This window comes from Garra rufa, chromosome 24 (assembly GCF_049309525.1).
Source record: "Garra rufa chromosome 24, GarRuf1.0, whole genome shotgun sequence".
Lineage (NCBI taxonomy): Eukaryota > Metazoa > Chordata > Actinopteri > Cypriniformes > Cyprinidae > Garra > Garra rufa.
In genome coordinates, this window is record NC_133384.1 from 31,699,376 (window position 1) to 31,716,905 (window position 17,530).

General features: G+C 36.0%; 1 protein-coding gene across 1 annotated transcript in view; it reads left to right on the forward strand.

The window, feature by feature from the left end:
- The window catches only part of dnah5l (dynein, axonemal, heavy chain 5 like), a 48,878-nt gene extending 31,899 nt beyond the window's left edge, over nt 1–16,979 (forward strand). Inside the window, exons 60-79 of the mRNA XM_073830601.1 lie at nt 848–1,015; nt 2,369–2,473; nt 2,742–2,855; nt 2,952–3,128; nt 3,236–3,430; nt 3,512–3,667; nt 3,796–3,978; nt 4,573–4,743; nt 4,827–5,205; nt 6,809–7,080; nt 9,646–9,810; nt 11,603–11,870; nt 12,039–12,160; nt 12,781–12,936; nt 13,031–13,222; nt 13,312–13,500; nt 14,347–14,479; nt 14,572–14,780; nt 14,855–15,076; nt 16,501–16,979. Coding sequence (XP_073686702.1) covers nt 848–1,015; nt 2,369–2,473; nt 2,742–2,855; nt 2,952–3,128; nt 3,236–3,430; nt 3,512–3,667; nt 3,796–3,978; nt 4,573–4,743; nt 4,827–5,205; nt 6,809–7,080; nt 9,646–9,810; nt 11,603–11,870; nt 12,039–12,160; nt 12,781–12,936; nt 13,031–13,222; nt 13,312–13,500; nt 14,347–14,479; nt 14,572–14,780; nt 14,855–15,076; nt 16,501–16,713 — 3,789 coding nt within the window. The 3' untranslated portion in view covers nt 16,714–16,979. The remainder of the gene's footprint in view (nt 1–847; nt 1,016–2,368; nt 2,474–2,741; nt 2,856–2,951; nt 3,129–3,235; nt 3,431–3,511; nt 3,668–3,795; nt 3,979–4,572; nt 4,744–4,826; nt 5,206–6,808; nt 7,081–9,645; nt 9,811–11,602; nt 11,871–12,038; nt 12,161–12,780; nt 12,937–13,030; nt 13,223–13,311; nt 13,501–14,346; nt 14,480–14,571; nt 14,781–14,854; nt 15,077–16,500) is intronic.
- Nucleotides 16,980–17,530: the final 551 nt, after the last annotated feature.

The window sequence follows — 17,530 nt, forward strand, 5'->3', positions numbered from 1 at the left end:
CAGTCATGTAACATTAATAGTATATCATATCATCTCTCCAAGTTATGAATGCCATCTATATGGAACTCCATGAATCCTTTGTGACTGCCGTTTGAACACTTTATATCTGTTAAAGTGGAAACCCCCATATATATTTACTGTGCATTATTAATATATACACATTCTTCTGTTTACTCTATCAGTGACAGAGCGCCCTTTGGGATGTGGGTCAATGGTTGCTGGCAAATGAATCTGTTTAGACTACGTAAACAGGATTATAGTGGCCTAGTAATGATCCAAGTTTAGAGCAGCCTTAGGCCAGTATGACAGGATATGCAGTCAAATAGTTAGCACAGCCACAGTGGAATCGACACTCGGACAGAAATAAAGCAGAGATTAAACATATAAATCTCTATATGACCTTTTTTGTGACCCCTGGCCACAAAACCAGTCTTAAGTAGCACGGGTATATTTGTAGCAATAGCCAAAAATACATTGTATACATTGTCATTTTTCTTTTATGCCAAAAGTCATTAGGCTATTAAGTTAAGATCATGTTCCATGAAGATATTTAGTAAATTTCCTTCCGTAAATATATTAAAACATATTTTTTTGCAATATGCATTGCTAAGAACTTCATTTGGACAACTTTCAACAAGATTCCAGATGTTCAAATATTTACCAAATATTGCCCTATCCTAACAAACCATTTCAATTTCAAGATTCTCAATTCCAAATGATCCCTTATGACTGGTTTTGTGGTCCAGGGTCACATTTGACCTTGGGATTTGCCCGTCTGTTTGGTTCAAAGTGATTAGATTTTTAGTCATTAATGAATTCATCATGTTTTTTTTGTTATTCTTTAAAGGACACTATTACAGAGGAGATGGTTGAGCTGCTCTCTCCATATCTGGCGATGGAAGACTACAACCTAGAAACAGCTAAAAGGACCTGTGGTAATGTAGCAGGCCTCTGTTCCTGGACTGAAGCAATGGTGGAGTTCTTTGGCATCAATAAGGAAGTTCTGCCCCTAAAGGTGATGTCTCACTAACCTTTTGTAGGATGTGCTTAAAGGATTAGTTCACTTTCAGAACAAAAAGTTCCTGATAATTACTCACGGTCACCCCTATGTCATCCAAGATGTTCATGTCTTTCTTCCTTGAGTCGAAAAGAAATTAAGGTTTTTGAGGAAAACATTTCAGGAGTTTTCTCCATATAGTGGACTTCAATGGTGTCCAACAGGTTGAAAGTCCAAATTGCAGTTTCAATGCAGCTTTAAAGGGCTCTACATGATCCCAGCCAAGGAATAAGAGTTTTATCTAGTGAAACAATCTGTAATTTTTAACAGATAATCTTTAACCACAAATGCTCATTTTGCAAAAACTCGACGATGATGTCGGATGATTTTGAAGTTGGAGGAGAAAGTGGGAGAGTTTTTCGTTATGCATGACTTTTCCAACACAATTACGCAAAGCATGAAGACACCCATCGCAGAGCAAGTGCAAGACGAGCATTTGTGGTTAAAAAATTATAGTGGCCTAGTAATGATCCAAGTTTAGAGCAGCCTTAGGCCAGTATGATAGGATATGCAGCCATCAAAGTCAAATTGTTTGCACAGCCACAGTGGAATCGACACTAGGACAGAAATAAAACAGAGATTAAACATATAAATATATATATATATATATATATATATATATATATATATATATATATGTATATATGACCTTTTTTGTGACCCTTGGCCACAAAACCAGTCTTAAGTAGCGCGGGTATATTTGTAGCAATAGCCAAAAATACATTGTATAGGTCAAAATTATTCATTTTTCTTTTATGCCAAAAGTCATTAGGATATTAAGTTAAGATCAAGTTCCATGAAGATATTTTGTAAATTTTCTACCGTAAATATATTAATACAGATCGTTTCACTGGATAAGACACTTATTCCTCAGCTTGGATGGCGTAGAGCTCTTTGAAGCTGCATTGAAGCTGCAATTTGAACCTTCAACCTGTTGATCCCCATTGAAGTCCATTATATGGAGAAAAATCCTGGAATCTTTTCGACTGAAGAAGGAAAAATATGGGTAACATTTTGGATGACATGGGTAAATTATCAGGAAAGTTTTATTCTGGAACTGAACTACTGTTACCCTTTAGAGGAAATTTTTAACCCAAAACTAAAACTCTGCCATCTTTCAAAAATCGGTCATTAATATATTTTTTTTTAAGGTTTTTTAAAAACGGTTTCTTATGCTCACTGAATAGAAAGTACAAAAGAACAGCATTTATTTGAAATATAATTTACTTTACTGTCACTTTTGATCAGTTCAATGCATGCTACATGAACAAAACTATGAATCACTAATGAAACTTTATGTGTGTATCACAGGCTAACTTAAAGCTTCAAGAGGCTCGTTGGACTATAGCACAAGATGAACTATCAAAGGCTCAGGGGCAACTAGACGCAAAGCAGAAAGAGCTGGATGATGCTCAGGTGTGATATATATGTAATATATAACCAAGAATCAGTTTTATTTTATTAAAAAATATTGATGGTGAATTATATTCATGACTTTTATTTCCATTAACAGATCTCAAATGTGCCTTCTTCTACAGATACGGGCACTTTTAATGCTTTTTTTTGAAGATGAATGAATGATTTTTGTTTTTAATATATAGTTAACACTAATGTTTGGATATACATTTGTAATAAAAAAATATCTATTTTCTATGAATTTCCAAATATTTACATTTTTGCACAGGCAATGTATGATGCTGCTATGAAGGAGAAGCAAGACCTGCTGGATGATGCTGAGGCATGCAAGAAGAAAATGTCTAATGCTGTCGCACTTATAGATGGACTTGGTGGAGAAAAGGTTTGAAAATTTCTTGCAAAATTTAGATTAAATGAGAGCTACACTACAGATTTTTGACTGTGTTAAAAATGTTTAAAATGCTTACTTCTGTCTTAGATTCGCTGGACAGAGAGCAGGGCTCAGTTCGAGAGACAGATCAAAGATTTAGTGGGCGATGTTTTACTGGCCACAGGATTTCTGTCCTATTCTGGGCCTTTTAACCAGGAGTACCGCAGCTTACTTACGCAGCAATGGAAGAAAGAGATGAATATCCGCCGCATCCCTTACAGCGAGGTATATCCTGAGTCTTTTTCATTTGACATCTCAACAGCAACAACTTATTATTCCTTCAAGCCTGTATGAGATGATGTTTTTATAGTTTATTATGTTTTCCCACACAGAACCTGAATTTGATTAGCATGTTGGTGGATAATGCAACTATAGGAGAATGGAACCTGCAGGGTCTCCCCAATGATGACCTGTCCATTCAGAACGGCATCATCGTAACAAAAGCTTCTCGTTATCCTTTGCTCATCGATCCACAGGGCCAAGGCAAGATCTGGATCAAGAACCGAGAAAGCAATAATGAGCTACAGGTACTGATTTGATAACAGTTTTAATCTAATTATCAGTGTAATTAAACGGTTTAATCATTTGCTGTTTTTTTCCCTCATCAGGTGACATCTCTAAACAACAAATATTTCCGAAGTCACCTGGAAGACTGCCTGTCCCTGGGCAAACCTTTGCTCTTAGAGGACGTTGGGGAAGAGCTTGATCCCGTGCTGGATAACATTCTGGAGAAAAACTTTATAAAGACTGGAAAAGTTGCTAAAGTAAGTCGAGCGACTTCAAGAATAAATTCTATCATTTTCTGACATTTGTAAACTTGATGTGTTACAAGGCACATGCCTGGTCTTAAAATTCTCTGGGCTTTAGTAGACCACCTTTTCTCTTGTGTTAGGTTAAAGTCGGAGACAAAGAAGTGGATGTAATGGACTCATTTACTCTGTACATCACAACTAAACTAGCCAACCCTGCATACAGCCCAGAAATCAATGCTAAGACAGGAGTGGTGGATTTTACAGTCACTATGAAGGGTTTGGAGGACCAGTTACTCGGCAGAGTCATTCTCATAGAGAAAAAGGCAAGTCTGAGACAGTGTTATTAATTTTATACATTTATTTATACATTTTTGTCAAAGTTAGTCATTTTATTTTTTACTTTTTTGTCTAAGTATTGTTTTGTTAATTTTTAGTTTAATTTTAGTTTAAAAAATTTGTATATGTGACCCTGGACCAAAAAAAAAAAATCAAATCAAAATATTGAGAAAATCGCCTTTAAAGTTGTCCAAATGAAGTTGTCATGCATATAACTCCAAAAATGGGTTTTGATATATTTATGGTAGGACATTTATTAAATATCTTCATGGAACATGATCTTTACTTAATACCCTAATGATTTTTGGCATACAAGTAAAATCATTGCTACTTAGGACTGGTTTTGTTTTTTCATTTTTTATATTAAGTTAATCATTTTTTTTTAAATAGTTTTAATTTTAGCTTTAGTTTTAGTTAACTATAATAACCCTGGACTGATATACAAGTTTTAAATATCAATAAATGAACTAGATATTGCATTCTGTGCAATCAATCAATCAATCAATCAATCAATCAATCAATCAATCAGTAATGTAGATTTTAGATGTAATATTGATTTAATCAATTATTTTCCACTCAAGGAAATGGAGGCTGAACGTGTGAAGCTCTTGGAGGAAGTGACATCAAACAAGAGGAAGATGCAAGAGTTGGAGAGCAATCTTCTGTACAAGTTAACCAGTATTCAGGGCTCTCTAGTGGAAGATGAGTCTCTTATCGAGGTGCTCGGAGTCACCAAGACTATAGCACAAGAGGTACTTTGTTCATTTATAGCCATGACTTATAAAAATGATTCACAATTGTGTTTTAATAGCTAATATCTCCTGCCATCCCCTAGGTGAGTCAAAAGCTAGCAGTTGCTGCAGAGACTGAAATGAACATCAACAACACTCGAGAGGAGTACCGTCCAGTGGCCACCAGGGGGAGCATCCTCTATTTCCTGATTGTGGAGATGAGCCTGGTCAATATGATGTACCAAACTTCACTACGCCAGTTTCTGGGCATCTTTGACATGTCTATGGAGAAGTCGCCAAAGTCCCACGTTACAGCTAAAAGACTAGACAACATCATGGAGTACCTCACATTTGAAGTGTTCAACTATACTGCTCGAGGACTCTATGAAGATCACAAGTTCCTCTTTACGCTGCTTCTGACGTTGAAGATAGACCTACAGGCCAAAAACGTTTCCCACAACGAGATTCAGACCTTCATCAAAGGTTTGAACCATAATGTTTTGTAGGCTTTCAGGTTGCTGTTTATCTCCATATCACTATTCATTTGAACAGCATTTAGCTTAAATTTAATCAGACAACAGCACACAGAAGCAGTTGATGGCCACTCAATACGTCCTAATATCCCCACAATTGATCGTTTGCAAAGAGCTTGATTGACAGGTGATCTGACCAATCATAACACCTGTCCGATAAACAAATCAGACAGAGGAGTAAGTAGATCACCTTCGGTTGACTTAAGGTGAGACACAGCAGGTGAATAGAGTAAAAAAATTAACTAATAGTTATCACCTTACTTACCCTGTTACTTGATTACATTGATAATTGCAATTTTTTTGTATTACAAGTTTTCAAAAATCGTAGGTTTAAATATGCAAGTGAGGCATTATATAATGAAATATGCGCTAATTTGCATACATTTCTAGTACAAAAATCTGAACACTGGATGAAATCAGTTTTAAAATTCTTGTTTGATTTTTTTTTTTTTTTTTTTACATATTAGAGTCAAATGTTTTTACAGAAGGGATTTTGGGTAGCTCATTTTGTCACTCAATGAGAAAATTACCTTTAAAAATATGTATTGTAACTGAAATCTATTGAAACAAATAGATAAAGTGCTATAAAATAAACACTTAACAGTGTCTTTTGGGTTTTTTCTTTCCACTAGTCTGAAAAAACACTTCATGAAACACCAAAAAGCCCAAAAGCTCAAACAGGTGCATGAAAAACTGTTTTTGCCTGCAGTGTCTCTCCTTAAATCTTGAAAATTTTGTGTATTGATGTCTTACCGCTTTAAAAAAAAAAAATATTATGATGTTCATCACTGTAAATTTCATGCCTTAAAGGAGAAGTTCACTTCCGGAACAAAAAAAATTACAGATAATTTACTCACCCCCTTGTCATCCAAGATGTTTATGTCATTCTTTCTTCAGTCGTAAAGAAATATTTTTTTGAGGAAAACATTTCAGGATTTCTCTCCATTCACTTCTATGGTGCCCCCGAGTTTGAACTTCCAAAATGCAGTTAAAATGCAGCTTCAAAGGGCTCCAAATGATCCCAGCCGAGGAAGAAGGGTCTTATCTAGTAAAACGATCATTATTTGCTAAAAAAATTTTTTTTTAAACATTTTATATACTTTTTAACCTCAAATGCTCATCTTGTCTAGCTCTGTGTGAACTCTTTCGGTTCAAGACATGTAGGGTATTTAGAAAAACTCCCATCTCATTTTCTCCTCCAACTTCAAAATCATGATCGCTGCAGAAGTACCAACCCAGTGTTTACAAAGTGAACATGCAAAGAAGGTTATCGTTTAGAGCCCTTTGAAGCTGCATTTAAACTGCATTTTGGAAGTTCAAACTCGGGGGCACCATAGAAGTCCACTAAATGGAGAGAACTCCTGTTTTTCTAAGAAAACATAATTTCTTTACGACTAAAGAGAGAAAGACATGAACATCTTGGATATCAAGGGGGTGAGTAAATTATCTGAAACTTTTTGTTCTGGAAGTGAACTTCTCCTTTAAGTAAAAAGACAATCTGTTCATGTGTTGCTTTTTTTTTAAATTTAATTAAATTTTTTACCTTTTTTCAGGTGGAGCATCTCTGGATCTAAACTCTGTCGAGCCCAAGCCAAGACGCTGGATCCTGGACACAACATGGCTAAACTTAGTGCAGCTGTCCAGCCTGCCTCCCTTCTCTGCTCTCCTAACCCAGGTGACCCGCAATGACCGTGCCTGGAAGAGCTGGTTTGATGAAGCCACTCCAGAGGAGACTCCTCTTCCTGATGGTTATGAGAGCCAACTGGATGCATTCCGCAAACTGCTTCTGATACGAAGTTGGTGTCCTGACCGCACCATTGCACAGGTTCAGGAAAACCTCAACAAATATTTTTATGCATATTACTTTTTATTTTTACTTATTTTGTTTTTATTTTAGTTTGAAAGTTGTAGTAATTTTGTTTTGTTTCAGTCATTTTTTATTACTCTTTGTTTTCTAAAATATCTTCGTCTTATTTTTTAATTCATTTGTATTTTAGTTTTAGTTATTTTTATTTTTAGTTTCAGTAGTTTTTGTACTTTAGCGTAAACTAAAAGAAAATTAGATATTTTGACTTCAGCTAATTGAAATTAAAGGAATAGTTCACTGTTTGGAACAAAAATGTACAGATAATGCACTTACCCCCTTGTCATCCAAGATGATGTTCATGTCTTTCTTTCTTCAGTCGTAAAGAAATGGTGGAAAACATTTCAGGATTTCTCTCCATATAATGGACTTCTATGGTGCCCCCGAGTTTGAACTTCCAGAATGCAGCTTCAAAGGGCTCTAAACGATCACAGCCAAGGAAGAAGGGTCTTATCTAGCGAAACGATCGGTTATTTTTGTAAAAACATTTACAACTTATATACTTCTTTAATCTCAAACACTTGTCTTGCCGAGCTAGACTAGACGAGCATTTGAGGTTAAAAAGTATATAAATTGTTTTTTTTTTTTTTTTGGAAAATAACCGATCGTTTTGTTAGATAAGACCCTTCTTTCCTCGGCTGTGATCGTTTAGAGCCCTTTGAAGCTCCATTTTGGAAGTTCAAACTCAGGGGCACCATAGAAGTCCATTATATGGAGAGAAATCCTGAAATGTTTTACTCAAAAAACATAATTTAACATTTTATTTATTTCAATTAACAATTTTTTGTAGTTTTAGTTTTAGGTAATGACAACAGCACTGATGCAGACTCAAATATACAAGTTGTAGGTTGACATCAAGCTAGTTTTGGGGTTTTAAAATGTCTCGCTATTACCAAATCATTAACTATAACTTTTGTCTCAATGAACTCCTAATTTGCTGTTTTTTAATAGTTTAGTTGTTAATTTTAGGTAATGGGTAAAATTAGAGATGTAGAATATGGTAATGCAGAATATGTGCTTTATAAGTACTAATAAACAGAAAATAGGAATGATAATATGCAATTAGTTAATTGCGAGAATTGGTCCTTATACTAAAGTGTTACCAATAAAAGATAAGTGAATGGAGGTACTTTATTATTATAATAGGGTCCCCTCTGACCTTGACAATAGACCAGCTAAATTTTTGTATTTTGTGTTCATAGTATGTTAGTCTGAAACCTGATAAATGAGGAAAGTCCCTGCTCTATTTTTTTTTTGAACTCTTAGAAGCAACTAAGTAGGCGCATTTCCCTTTCAAGACCCTTCAGTCTATAAAAAGATCCTGTGAAATGAATTTGAACAGCTGATCGGCCACTGACCTCCAGATTGTCAGTTAACATTCATAATCCAACCTGCCTGTTATGAATTTTAAAGGTAATAGACCACAAAACCTCTCAAGAACAGTTGCACAAGTCACCTTCATGCCAAAATTAATAGCAACTTTACTTTACATAAAGAGAAAAAAATTATTTATCAAGTTATAATGATGCCCTGTGATGAGCTGGTCTAGGCTCTAGTCTAGGGTGTTTCCCTGCCTAAAGCCCATAATGCTGGGATATGCATCTCTGTGACACTACATAGGACAAGCGGTTTGAAAAATAGATTGACTATGTATATTATATAATCTTTTATTGCTCGCTCTGTAAAAATAATAGATCTTTAGCTTCGTTGGTAGATTGTCCAGAATGAGAGTAGAAGGATTGGGGATGCCCCTGGCTATAGTCCTTTATAATTTGACACCATAGGCCTGTTATATGGTCATGGGTAGATGCATGTTATTCATTTACTGCTCAGTGGAGTTCTATCACCTTATTTAGGCATAGAGTATCATTCTTAGACTGACTGAGAACTGAAATATAGGATTTCCAACCAAATGTCAACCAGCAGGAAAGTTGTTTTACATGTTGCACTTTAAATGTGTATTACTTTCACATAAAGAGACATTGGCAATCGTTGATTCAACCACTTTGCTCCTACAATGAGTTAACATTTAAACGCATATTGTAGCTTTCCCAGTACAGCTGTTCACCCCTGTCACTCACTAGATTATGTGAGATACTATTTTAATGACTGCACTCATGCGTTGTACTGTAGTGTGTTGTTAATTGTCCAGAGATTTTCTTTTACACGTAAAGACAAGATTAAATAATTCGATCTTACTGCAGTATGATTCTTAATTTGTAAACACTATCTCAATAGTACTGGTGTTTAATTAAGAACTATTCAATTTACCATGAATATAATATGAATTATTAACAGCGTGCATGAGACAGAACAGCAGCTGAGACAAATTCAAAGCAGTGACAAGAAGTCCTTGAGCTCTCACTGACCACTGACCTTGTGTGTTCATGATATTAACAAGACTAAATATATTCGTAAAACATTAGTTAGGGAAGGGTTTCAGGTATTAAAACTTTCAAAATGTATTAACCATAGCCATTTTTGTTGAATTTTAATATTATTTTGCTCCATGTTATTCTGTGTTAGGCACGTAAATACATTGCTGAATCAATGGGGTTGAAGTATGCAGAGGGAGTGATTCTGGATATGGATGCCATGTGTTTAGAAAGTGATAAGAGGATCCCTCTAGTCTGCTTCCTGTCTATGGGTTCTGATCCCACGGAGAACATAGAGAGACTCGCCAAGTCGAAGGTATAAATAATTATTATTCACTGTTACACACTTTTCTAGAATACTTAATTCTGATTTGCCAGTTGTTGCATTCTGACCGTTTCTACAGACTTGTGCCACCTTTATGCCCCTTGTATCACTTTGCAGTGAAACCACAGTGAGAGAATTTTTTTTATGTTTGCCCACTGGCAAAGAAATAATCAGTCTATAATTGTAATGGTAAGTTTATTTTAACAGTGAGAGACAAAACTAAAAAATCCAGAAAAACACATTTCAAAAAAGTTATACATTTATTTGCATTTTAATGAGTGAAATAAGTATTTGTTACCTTATCAATCAGCAAGATTTCTGGTGTTCCCAGGTGTCTTTTATTCAGGTAACGAGCTGAGATTAGAAGCACTTTCTTAAAGAGAGTGCTCTTAATCTCAGTTTGTTATAAAATACACCTGTCCACAGAAGCAATCAGTCAATCAGATTCCAAACTCTCCACCATGGCCAAGACCAAAGAGCTGACAAGGATGTCAGGGGCAAGATTGTAGATCTACACAAGGCTGGAATAGGCTACAAGACCATCGCCAAGCAGCTTGGTGGAAAGGGGACAACAGTTGGTGCAATTATTCGCAAATGGAAGAAACACAAAATAACTGTCAATCTCCCTCGGTCTGGGGCTCCACGCAAGATCTCACCTTGTGGAGTTTCAATAATCATGAGAATGTGAGAAATCAGCCGAGAACTACACTGAAGGATCTTCTCAATGATCTCACGTCATCTGGGACCATAGTCAGCAAGGAAACAATTGGTAACACACTACGCTCTGAAGGACTGAAATCCTGCAGCGCCCTCAAGGTCCCTCTCCTCAAGAAAGCACATGTCCAGGCCCGTCTGAAGTTTGCCGGGGATCATCTGAATGATTCAGAGAAGATTTGTGTAAAAGTGTTGTGGTCAGAAAAGACCAAAATCAAGCTCTTTGGCATCAACTCAACTCGCCGTGTTGAGAAAAGGAGGAATGCTGCATATGACCCCAAGAACACCATCCCCACTGTCAAACATGGAGGTGGAAACATGCTTTGTGGTCTTTTTCTGCTAAGGGTACAGGACAACTGCACCGCATCAAAGGGACAATGGACAAGGCCATGTAGCGTCAAATCTTGGGTGAAGAACCTCCTTCCTTTAGCCAGGGTATTGAAAATGGGTCGTGGATGGGTATTTCAGCATGACAATGACACAAAACACATGGCCAAGGCAACAAAGTAGTGATTCAAGAAGAAGCACATTAAGGTCTTGAAGTGACTTAGCCAGTCTCCAGACCTTAATCCCATAGAAAATCTGTGGAGGGAGCTGAAGGTTTGAGTTGCCAAACATCAGCCTCAAAACCTTAATGACTTGGAGAGGATTTGCAAAGAGGAGTGGAACAAATTCCCTCCTGAGATGTGTGCAAACCTGGTGGCCAACTGCAAGAAACGTCTGACCTCTGTGATTGCCAACAAGGGTTTTGCCACCAAGTACCATGTCATGTTTTGTGAAGGGATCAAATACTTATTTCACTCATTAAAATGCAAATCAATTTATAACTTTTTTGTAATGCAGTTTTCTGGATTTATTTTTTTGTTGTTAATCTGTCTCTCACTGTTCAAATAAACCTACCATTAAAATTATAGGCGGATCATTTCTTAGTCAGTGGACAAACATACAAAATAAGCAGGGGATCAATTTTTTTTTTTCCCCCTCACTGTATATAGCTATAGGATAGCTTGAAGTGAAGGTTTCATTAACGTTGAGATCCCAACCTTTTTGTTTTCTTTTTATTTTGCAGGGTGTTCCTTGCAGGCCAATCTCCATGGGACAAGGACAGGAAGTACATGCAAGAAGGCTTTTGGCCCAGAGCATGTCTGATGGAGGCTGGTTACTTCTGCAGAACTGCCATCTGGGATTGGAGTTCCTGGATGAAGGTCTAGAGACAGTTACCACAACAGAAAGCATCCATGACAGTTTCCGGTTCTGGGTGACCACAGAGGGGCACCCCAAGTTCCCCATTAACTTCCTCCAGTCTTCAATTAAATTCACCAATGAGCCTCCGCAAGGTAGAGAAGGGGAAAATTCTGCTGTTAATTCCTCATTTGATTTAGATAGATTTATCATTATTGTTATCAGGATATCTTTGCATTCAACATGTCATTAAAAAAGGGAATAAAACAGGAAATGTAAGTGTGCCCAGACTAATAATGTGGGGTTAATGATTTGCAATGCAGGGGTGAAGGCCGGACTCAAGCGGACTTACAATAGTGTGACCCAAGAACAGCTGGAGATCTCCAACATGCCTCAGTGGAGGCCTATTTTCTATGCTGTGGCCTTCCTCCACACCACAGTCCAGGTCAGGACAGCTGTTAAACCACATCACTCTCTGCTCTCGGTCCTGACATACTGTATATTAAATACTTGGTTCATGGAGGTTTTTATTACATTAGTTAAAATGCAGACTGTGTGTCAGTTCTTTAGCTCATAAATGATGAAAAGCATTTGTCAGTAATGTAATTAAAATAGCAACATTTACCAGATGCAACTGATTTTTTTTTTGTTCTTTGATTTGATGACTATATAATGCAGAGGTTCCCAAACCTTTTTGTAAGCCGAAACCCTTAGATGTAGAATATGCATTTAAACTAATTTGAAGGTAATGTTTAAAAAATGTAACAACATGTTCGCATGTCCACGGCTCTCCTCAAGCTTTTTATGTTTGAAATCCTCAAGCTGATTGCACATGGCATTCCCAAATGCATGCAATTTTGCAAAGTTGTTCATAAACTCACAAAACCCCATTTGGAAAATCCTGCTGTGAGAAATAAAAAAATATAATCAGTATTTATTTTTTTAAATATTTAGTAACAAATTATATTATATTATATTATTTTACAAATTAAATTTTTTAAAACATTTATTGTTCAGCACAGCCATTTAAGACTTGTTGTCCTCATTGTCATATTCCCACTAAAGGAGAGACGCAAATTTGGTCCACTTGGCTGGAACATTCCCTATGAGTTCAACCAGGCTGATTTCACCTCCAGTGTCCAGTTTGTGCAGAACCACCTAGATGATATGGACATCAAGAGAGGAGTGAACTGGATTTGCCTGCGATACATGCTGGGAGAGGTACATTATGGACCTGCCATTGTTTTGTTTTTTTTGACACTCCCCAAATTTCAGCAAAATGCTAATTTGATCAATTTTACTATTGGTTCTGTAGGTGCAGTATGGTGGACGTGTCACGGATGATATGGACAAACGTCTGCTCAATACGTTCGCCCGTATCTGGTTCAGTGAGAACATGTTTGGGGACAAGTTCTGTTTCTATAAAGGGTATACTATACCAAAGGCCAAGATGCTACAGGATTACCATGCGCATATTGATACTCTACCATTGGTTGATACACCTGAGGTGATACAGATGGTTATCATTTTCTGTAGGGCTTGACAGGGCAGCTGGGTGGCTATCTATAACCTGTTGATTCTAACTTCATCCAACAGGTATTTGGCCTTCATCCCAATGCTGACATCACTTACCAGACCAACATGGCGAATGAAACCCTGAGCACCATCCTGAACATCCAACCCAAAGACAGCAGCAGCGGGGAGGGCGAGACCAGGGAGTCGTCTGTTCAGAGAATGGCCAATGAGATGCTAGAAAAACTTCCTCCTGACTATGTGCCACATGAGGTGAAAATGAAGTTATTGGGCCACCTATTTATTAAAGGAGACCTAATATGCCCCTTTTTACAATGTGTAATATAAGTCTCAGGTGTTCCCAGAATGTGTCTATGAAGTTTCAGCTCAAAATACCCCACACATAATTTATTATATCATTTTGAAAATGGCTATTTTCAGTGGAAACACGCTGTTTTCGTGCATGTCTTTTCAAATGCAAATGAGCTGCTGATTCCTGCTCCCTTTTCCAGAAGAGGACTGTGCCTTTACAGCTCGTAGCTCAGATACTCTGTGAAAAAACACTTGTTTGGTTTTGATGAACACGTCTATCGTGTTGAAATCATGTGTTTTAAAGCCATATTAGTTTAAACTTCTGAAATGGGGTTTTCTGAGCACAAACATTTGAAAACGTCTGTCACATGGCATGTAAGTACTAAACTAAGTTCTCTTTCATGTCTTATTGCGCTTAATCTGTCAAATACACACAAGTTTATGGTAAAAACACACAGGAGCACAAAAACATTCAGTTATGTCTGTGAAGGTAAACAGCTGGAAAGAAATTGCATGTTTATATTAGATCTGTGTGGCAGCAGCATAATATACAGTAATCCACTGCTCTCTTGTCTCCTCTGAGCCTGGTGCTTTCAGAAAAAGGCTTTTCAAAACAAAGTTACTAGGTTGTCCTTTTTCATGGGTTGGTAGATGCACTGAGGTCCTGATTATAGCACTTAAACACAGAAAAAATCTGACTTTCATGATATGTCACCATTAAGCTTAGGCTCAAAGCATATTTGTGTCTTATTTAAATGTAGACCATAAACTTTGACTCTTTGACTCTCAAATGATTCTATCATCCAGGTGAGGAATAACCTACAAAAAATGGGAGCGTTCCAGCCCATGACTATATTCCTTCGTCAGGAGCTTGACAGAATGCAGCGCGTCATCGGTCGTGTCCGCAGTACCCTCACCGACCTTAAACTTGCCATTGATGGTGAGTCCTGAAAAATTTCACCCACAGTACATAATAGTAAGAGAAACATTAAACGCTTTGTGTTGTAACCCAATGATTTTATAATCCCAAAGGGACTATAATAATGTCAGAGGATCTCCGCGATGCTCTGGACAGCATGTATGATGCTCGTGTTCCAAAGTCCTGGCAGAAGATCTCTTGGGATGCTGCTTCTCTGGGTTTCTGGTTCACTGAACTTCTCGAGAGGAACCAGCAGTTCCACACCTGGACTTTTAGTGGTCGACCTCTTCAGTTTTGGCTCACAGGGTTTTTCAATCCACAGGTGGGTCAATTATGTCGTTTGTCTCAGGTTCAGGTTTCATTTGATTCAACTTAACATACTGTTCTTCATTAAAGGGGTTCCTAACAGCGATGCGTCAAGAGACCACTCGAATGAATCTCTCTAAAGGCTGGGCCCTAGACACCGTCGTCCTACTCAACGACGTCACTCGCATGATGAAAGAAGATGTCACAGCACCCCCGCCAGGAGATGTGGGCGGCGTCTACATCTATGGCCTGTATCTGGATGGTGCTGGGTGGGACAAGAAAAATGCAAAACTGACAGAATCATCTCCAAAGGTACTCAGGGGAAGGATATATTAAGACAATAAGTGGTCATACGTTTGTGGATAAAAGGTTTGGCTGTTGTAGTTACATGTTATTAACACAAAATCAAGAATACACCCATACAGTCTCCTCAGTCAAACAGACCTGTGTGGGCCTTTTTCTTTTTCAACATGAAACACCAAATTTCCTATAGAAATGGTTTCCTAGGACTGTATTCATGAAAATCCTTTTAAGAAAAATGATTTCTTAAACTTAATGAAAGGTGTTTATAAGAATAATCCTATTTAATCCTTTAAAAAATATTTTTATTATAAAAAAATGACAGGCTCTACCTTTGGGAAATTAGGGCATGCTGGAAGCAGAGTTATTATAGTTAACTAAAACCATTAAAAATATAATAATAATAATAATAATACAAAATAATAATAATAACTTCATTTTTAACAAAAAAAAAGTTGTCAAGACAACATTTCTCATTTTCATTTAGTTATTAAAATCTAGACATATTTATATAAAAAGACAACGTAAAATGACTAAAACCTTAACTAAAATTAAAATGAAAACAGAAATGTAAAAATAGATATTAATAATTGTTATATTACATTTTTTTTTAAATATCTCAATTATACTAAATTAACACTGGTTAGTAGGTTATCCTAATTTTAAGAAAATATGTTTATACCCTATACCCTAAAAGCAATTATTGAAAAATTCTTAAATATTTTCATTAATATTTTTATTTTGAAATTAAGAATAAAATGGCAGGCTCTACCTTTGGGAAATTATGGCAAGCAGAGTTATTATAGTTAACCAAAACTAAAATCATTAATAATAATAATAATAATAATTACTTTTTTTTTTTTTTTTTTTTTTTTTTACAAAAAAAGTTAAGACAACATTTCTCATTTTCATAAATATCAAAAACACTACAAAATTACTAAAATGTTAACTAAAATTAAAATGAAAACAGAGCATGGACAAATAAATATTAATAAATGTTATATTTTTAAAAATGTTAATATCTTAATTATACTAAACTAACACTGGTTTGTAGGTTATCCTAATTTTAAGCAGTTTAAAAAATATTTACAATGAATTTTAAGAAACAAATTTTAAATATTCTAATTATTATTATTATTATTTGGTTTTACAGAACAATCTTACGAAAAAAAGTTAAGAACATTCACTTTTTTCTAGACTCTTATCAGCAGACTCTTTTTATAAAAATATAACAGTCTAGTATAAAATTCTCAGCTTTTTTCAGAATTGTGGGTAGTGTAGTTTTTAACAATGAATTTCTCTATTATTACCCAAAAAATTCTACAGAAGCACATCCCATCATGCAGCACTAACATTCAGGGTTCTTCCAAACCCAAAGTCATGTATGACTGTCTTTGTTTGCAAAGCCATGACATATGTCTGATCTTATTTGGTAGGTTCTCTTCACACCGTTGCCGGTTGTACATGTGTATGCAGTGAGCAGCACCACAGAATCCAAGAAGCCACCCATGAATCTATACTCCTGCCCAGTCTACAAGAAACCAAGACGAACTGACCTGACATACATCTTTTCACTGTTGCTCCGGAGCAGCCAGAATCCAGACCACTGGACACTGAGGGGAGTCGCTTTGCTCTGTGACTGTAAATAAACCTAGAATCTAGTCCAGAGCTATTTTCACTCAGTAAACAAGATAAAAAAAAAAAAAAGAAATATATGCAAAGTCAAAAAATAACAAACTCAGTCTCTAATTTAAGATTGAGAAGTTATTTCTCTATAGGTACACCTAAACATTTTTTTTTCAATATATTATCAATAATATAACTACTACTATAATTCTAATGTACCGACACTTGTGTTTTATATCTTGTCTATTATTTTGCCATCCTGCTTTGGTATTAAAATTGGAAAAGATTGAAAGCAGCAATAAAAAAGTTTAGATATATGCAATTATTTGCACAAACATGCTTGTAGCATTGTTTCTTAAACTTTTAAGAATTGCCTCTATAGTAGTCTACTATCTGCAATTTTGCAGTAAATTTTTGTTAATTCACATTATAGCAGCAGTGTCCAAACTATGTGTATATATGACGAAAATAGTGTGGAAAAGAAACATCATTGTTCCATTGCATCTAATGTTCTTGAGTGAAATTTTCTTTATTCACACATGCATTTATCAAGCATATCATAGAGTTCAAAGTGTGATTAAAACAAACAGTGTAAAAACAATCTTAGTGGCAGTCTAATTATCATTACAACCATGTTGTCTTGACTATTTTCTCCATCCCCCAATAAAAAAAGTTTGGACACCTGCCTAATAGAAAATAAAAAAGTGCAATACAGCAACACTTTATTTTACTACTGAGATGCTTAGAGATCAGACTGATTGCAAAGCACTTATAATTAGTCTTAAGTACTAATACACTAAATGCATCTTTTTTCCCCCAGAAACTCTTCAGAAACCAGCT